The following is a 6000-nucleotide window of genomic DNA, read 5'->3' as shown; positions in this document are numbered from 1 at the left end:
TTCAAATCCCAGCTCTGGTACTTAATATCCTTGTGATCTTTGGCAAATCACTACGGACCAGAAAACGTAACCAAAGTCACTGAGAACTCCAAGAGTGATGAATCAATTTATCAGGGAGTCCAGGGGTCCCTAATTAATTGGATCTAAGATCTTCCTCATGTTTAAGGACCCCGGTGGCTTGAGGGTGGCCAGTATTTCTACAGATTGAGAGCACGCTAAAATTAGAATGAGACAGTACAATTTTATGATTGGTTAACACCAGAAGTGGGGAAAACTCTACGATCAATCATAACCACTTTGCCCACAGGGCTTTCAGAAGCCATCAACTCCAGTTATTTCAACTGGGACCAACATCCTGGGGCCTTCCATAAGTCATAAGACCCCAGTGTTTGACCAACCGTATCCTAGGGTCCAAGGAAGTTGTAGTTTTGAAGCAAATGTCACTAGGGAGTAGACGGCAGTGATTCACAGGGGTAGGGGTGGGTATTGCACCAGCAAATGAACTTCATTACAGAGTGGGGGAAATAATATAGTGATTAAACTCTCATTACATTTGTTTTGTTTTGTTTTTGTTTTTTGCTAGGCAATGGGGTTAAGTGACTTGCCTAGGGTCACACAGTTAGTAAATGTCAAATATCTGAGGTCACATTTGAACTCAGGTCCTCCTGACTCCAGGGCCGATGCTCTATCCACTGCACCACCTAGCTGCCACCTAGCTGCCCTCTCTTATTACATTTCTAATTAACAATATGAACCTAGCTGATAAATACAATAGAATTGACAATACATTATTTGACAAATTAATCATAACTCTTATCCTAACAGCATTAACATACATAATTAACTTAAACTTAATTTCATTCTGCTTAATTCCCTAATACAATCATTGATACCCATTAAACCACAATGAACTGAGTAAATGCTTATTAATTTGAGAAGGGAGTATCAAAATTACTGTCACATCACCTAACTCTAAGCTCTCTGGGCCACAGCTTCCTCATTGGTAAAATGAAGGTGTTGGACTTAACGAACTTTGGAGGTCCCTTCTAGCTTTAAATCTATATTCCCATGATCCTAGTCACTGAACCTAAGGTGGCAATATGGCCACATTTAGCTCTTAAGAGAAGGTAACTCATCTGAAGATTATAGCTGAATGCCATTAGGTGGCTCTTTGGAGAGTGAAAGTGGGCAGATAGAAGATATGGTATGACACATATCAGGCAGCAGAAGAAATGCAACATTTGTCAGAAGTCCCAGAAGAGCAGCATGATCCTATCATTAGAAGAGATTAGAGGACCCAGAGCACCAGAGGTATGAATTGTACCTGCCCCCCACCACCTCAGTGTGTGCTGGCTACATCTTCCCTTTGTGTATAACGCCTACCCCCCAACAGTACTGATGGATGTCCACTTTTCCAACTGATTGTGAGTGAGCCTGAGGGGTGGGGTGGAGTTGGTGAGAGATGAGACAGAAGAGAGATGTCTCAGGTTTCTGTGGGCTCTTCAAACTTCGAGTGATTCTTCTGGCTTTCAGCTTTGTTAGAGAAGCCAGGCCATTCCAATTTCTTTCTAGGGCCATGAAGGGAAAAGACTCTGGGAAGAAGCCAACGTGTAGAACCTAAATCTCTCCTTATTCTGAGCTTGTTACATTAGAGATGACAAGGAATTTCCCCTTGGGTGAGATCTGGGATTCTTTTGGTTGAACTGAGTTGCCTCACATCCAATAGAAGAACTCCTTCACTCTATATTGCCTGGTATATATTCTCATACTCATACTTTTCCTGACTTTTGTTTTGCTGTCCATTTGGATAAATGGATTTCTTTGTTATTTGCTGTTTGTTCATTGTGGAACTGGTGGAGCTTTGTATATAAAGATTGGGATCCTCCTTTCCCTGTTAATGAATAGTGACTAGAAGTTTAGCCTGAATCTTAAAATGACACCTCCTAGCTTAACATTATTTAAGAGAGCAGAGATATAATTCTGGCTCAGTACCCTCTTTCTTGAGTAAAGCACAGCAGTGACCCCAAGGCCCTAACTTTCTGTTTCTCCTCCTGGCAGGAATTAAAATCTCCCTTGGAAAAGGGTCCAGGGAGAAGAGTTTAGAGATGTCTATTCTGCCTCCCTTCCATACATACAAGGACATATCTATTCTACATGTAGGAGACAGTCTTGCTACCCAGACAATCAATAAAATAATAAATCAAGTCCTGATTTCCAATGTAAATGTCCAGCATATTCCCAGCGACTCCTTTCAAATACTGATTAAAAAAACCAAGAAACATATGTCAATAGTCAAACGAAATAAATGCCATGCATACTTGTTACAAGGGTTTTATTGTTCGAAAAGCCTTTATATTCTCTCCTACCTTTCCCACACAATTAAAAAAAAACTTTTAAATTATATGTTTGGAGGGGAAGTGGGAGAGAAAATAAATGCTTAATTGAAAAATAAAATAAAATGAAAAAAAAAACCACCCACACATTTGCACACACTTACACCCACACGTCAACTTGAACACTTTCCAGGATTAGGAACATGAGATGAATGTTGGCCATTGCCTTCCCCATTTCTCAGTCTTAGACTAGCCCTCCATCCTTTTCCGCACTCTCTTCTTTCCTGTCCAGTCTTGCTACTTTCCAGGGGTTGCTAAGCAACAGCCAGTCAGGAGCTCTTAGGAACATTCTCTTTACCTTCTACTTCTCCAAGGTAGAGACGCCGGGTAAACGCCCCGATCCCAGCAGCAAGCATGCGCAGGAACGTTGCGCCAGGACCAGGCCTGTTGCTAAGCGACGGTCCCCACGCTAGACCCCTGCCCCCAGAGGAGTCTTGGACAACGGGGACTCTCCTTTTTTTTTGCTCCCTTCTCCGGCTCTCCGGGCTCCGGCGTCTGCCTGCGGTCCCCTCCCCTCTGAGCTATGGAAAAAACAGTGCTGTCGTTGCGGCTCTGCCCGTCGGAGGTGCGCTTCGCCAACGTGCAAGTCGGTATGATCTATAGCACTGAAATCAAGGTGCAGAACGTCGGTCGCAGCAACAAGAAGATCCGCTTCCTGGGGCCCCAGGACTCGCAGGTGATGAGGGTCCGGCAGGGTAGAAAGGAACGGTTCACCCAGGAGTGGCCTTGAAGACACTCTGCCCCCCACCATCCCACTTCCCCACAACCCTTCCTTTCTCTTCCTCCCGTAACTGCCCATGACCTCCCGGGGACGGGCTCTGCTGGAGAGGGGTCCAATCCTGGACCTTCCACCTCCTCCAGTCAGTCAATATTAAGCACTGTAATATGTGGCAGGCACCGGGGTACAAAGAAAGGCAAAAACAATCCCTGACCTCAAGTAGGGTACCTTGAGGCAACACGAACAAATGAATACAGCATTTTTGAAGCACTATGTGTAAAGCACTGTGCTAAGCGCTGGGGATACACAAGGAAAAGACGAGTCTCTGCACTCAACGAACTCACATTCTAATGGGGGGCAGGGGAGAGACAACACGTATGGAAGCTTTCAGCATGCAAACGACTATGTACATACAAAATAAATAGAAAATATTCTCAGAGGAAAGGGGCTAACATTAAGGGGAAAGCCCACTTGGAAATGGAGTTTACTGTGCAGGAAACACCAAGGAGGCCTGTGTGGAGGAGTGTAAAGTGTAAGAAGACTGGAGAGGCAGGAAGGGGCCAATTTGTGAAGGACTTAAAAAGCCAAGCAGAGGTTTTTATATTTGGGGAGCCACTGGATGCCCCTATTGAGTAGGGGTGTGACAGTCAAATTCCAGCTTTAGGAAAATCACATTGGCAGCTGACCAACCAGTGGGCTATTGCAGTTGTCCAGGCCTGTGCTAATGAAGGCCTGAACTAGGGTATCCACTATGTTAGCAGAGAGAAGGGGAGGTATAGGATAGAGGTTGTGGAGTGGGAAATGACAGGACCACCCTCTGTCCTCACCCCAACCTTGCAATGATTGTTGTTTGTTTTTGTTGGAAAAGGGAGAAAGATTAGGGGAGATGCTGCTAGAATTTCCCAGAATGCACCAGGCCTGATGCTTTTTCAACAGGATATATGGTGGGTCTGGAAGTTGCTCTGGAGTTATTGCCAGAACAATTCCTGACTTGTTAGCATTTCATGGGTGCATGTATATGTATTTGTATGTCTTTTCTACTCTGTGTCCTAAGAACTGTGCATTCTTTACTTTCATTCTATAAGGGAAGGGGGAAGGGAACAAGCATTTATTTAGTTCTGTGTGCTAGGTACTGTGCTAAGCACTTTACAAATATTATCTAACAGTCATCCAAGCATTTTTAGGCAGCTTAGCATAGTAAATAGAAGGCTGGACTTGAAGTCAGGAAGATCAGTAACAAATTTCCACCTGGGACACTTAGCTGTGAGTCCCTGGGCAAGTTACTGATCATCTCTGAACCTCAGGCAACTCTGTAAAGACATAAATTACCTGTTTTGGTTAGGTAGGTCCCAGCAGAATATCAACTCAGTAGGGCCATATATTGTTCCCTTTTTTTGCTTTTCTATCTCCTGGACCTAACACAATATTTTGCATATAGTGGGTGCTAAATAAGTGTGTGTGTGTGTTGAATGAATGAGTCCTTTATGTAATAATAAAATACTGGAAAAGCACCTGGAATACTTGGAAGAGTAGTAGGCTGAGTCAGAAGACCTGGTTTGTGCCAGCTCTGCCCTATGGGAACTTCAGAAGTCATTTAACTTCTCTCAGCCTCAGTTTTTCTCATCTAGAAAATGGGTATAGTAATACTTGGCCTCCCTACCTCATAGGGTTGTTGTGAGGAAAGCACTTTGTGAACTTTGAAGCACCACAGCAATACTGCATTATTTTTATGATTATTACTAAGGTCACTTTTTCACCAACCTGAAAATACCAGTTTATTGTTCAATAATTTTAATTTCTGTTTCCAATGTAGAATGGCTGTAAGGTTTCAAGCATTCATTCTTAATGGAATGGGGGGAAGGCAGCAAGTAACACTGTTGACTCTTCATTATTTCTCAGCCCACATGTCCAGTCAATTATCCAGTCTTGCCTTTTTAACTTTTATCCCATCACTCATGTCATGTCTCTTTCTCACTCCTTACACAGTTGGCACTGATTCATGCCCTCATCACCTCAATCCTCGACTGCAGCAGTGGTCTTCTCATTGGTCTTCCTATCTCAGTTTCCCCACTAGAATCTATTAATTTTCCTTAAGCATGAATGTGACCATGTCAACCCCTTAACTAAACTCCGGTGGTGGTCTTTGGTCTAAGAGAGACTGCCAAATGGCCATTCTTTTATTAATAACCTGCTGGCCTTATTAACAAAATGATTAAATTACCCAGAAACTATGTCTCTCAAACATTTTTAAATGTCACTGTTATGGCTAACCACGAAGGGATCAGAACTTTTCACTCTAGATTCTTAACAAGGAATCCCCCCCCCTTCAGTTGGGCCCATGTGGAGAGTTTCTCCTCAAGGAGAGTTCTCTATTAGGACTCTGGCCACAATCTGACTCTTCTTTTTTTTTTTTTTTTGTTACCAATTTTAAAAGGTGAAGAGCGGCAGGACAAAAAGGAGGGAAGATGAAGATGCTTTTACTCTGATACTATCCTATAGCAGTGTCAACAGTGACACAATTTTAAAGCCCAACACTATTATAGCAATTGCAGATAGCCATGGCATTGGATATCATGGATGCTATGGAAACACAGTTCTGAGAACTAATATTGACAGGATAGCCAAAGGGAGAAAGAAATTCACTCAGCACCGAGCTGCATCTCCACTGCGTACACCAAGTAGAGCAGCTTTCTTGATAGGCTGTTACTCTGCCCGATCAGGGATGGCTTCATGCTCTAAGGTTGGAGTGTTCTGTTTTCAGCTTCTTCAGGTGGTCTGCCTACAAATGAAATCACTTTTGCCAAGCTTTTGAAGAACTACAGCTATTCTACAGCCCTGATAGGAAAGTGGCACCTTGGGATAAACTGTAACAGCAGAGATGACTTCTGT

The 6000-nt window shown here is 43.3% G+C and overlaps 1 protein-coding gene across 1 annotated transcript in view; it reads left to right on the top strand.

The window, feature by feature from the left end:
* Window positions 1-2916: 2916 nt before the first annotated feature.
* Window positions 2917-6000, top strand: part of CFAP47 (cilia and flagella associated protein 47) — an 857531-nt gene continuing 854447 nt past the window's right edge. Inside the window, exon 1 of the mRNA XM_027875456.1 lies at window positions 2917-3069. Within this exon, the coding sequence (XP_027731257.1) occupies window positions 2917-3069 (153 nt within the window). The remainder of the gene's footprint in view (window positions 3070-6000) is intronic.

The sequence above is a fragment of the Vombatus ursinus genome, unplaced genomic scaffold (genome assembly GCF_900497805.2).
Source record: "Vombatus ursinus unplaced genomic scaffold, bare-nosed wombat genome assembly UNPS02014809.1, whole genome shotgun sequence".
Lineage (NCBI taxonomy): Eukaryota > Metazoa > Chordata > Mammalia > Diprotodontia > Vombatidae > Vombatus > Vombatus ursinus.
Note: the sequence above shows the minus strand (reverse complement) of the source record. Positions and strands in the feature narration are given on the sequence as shown.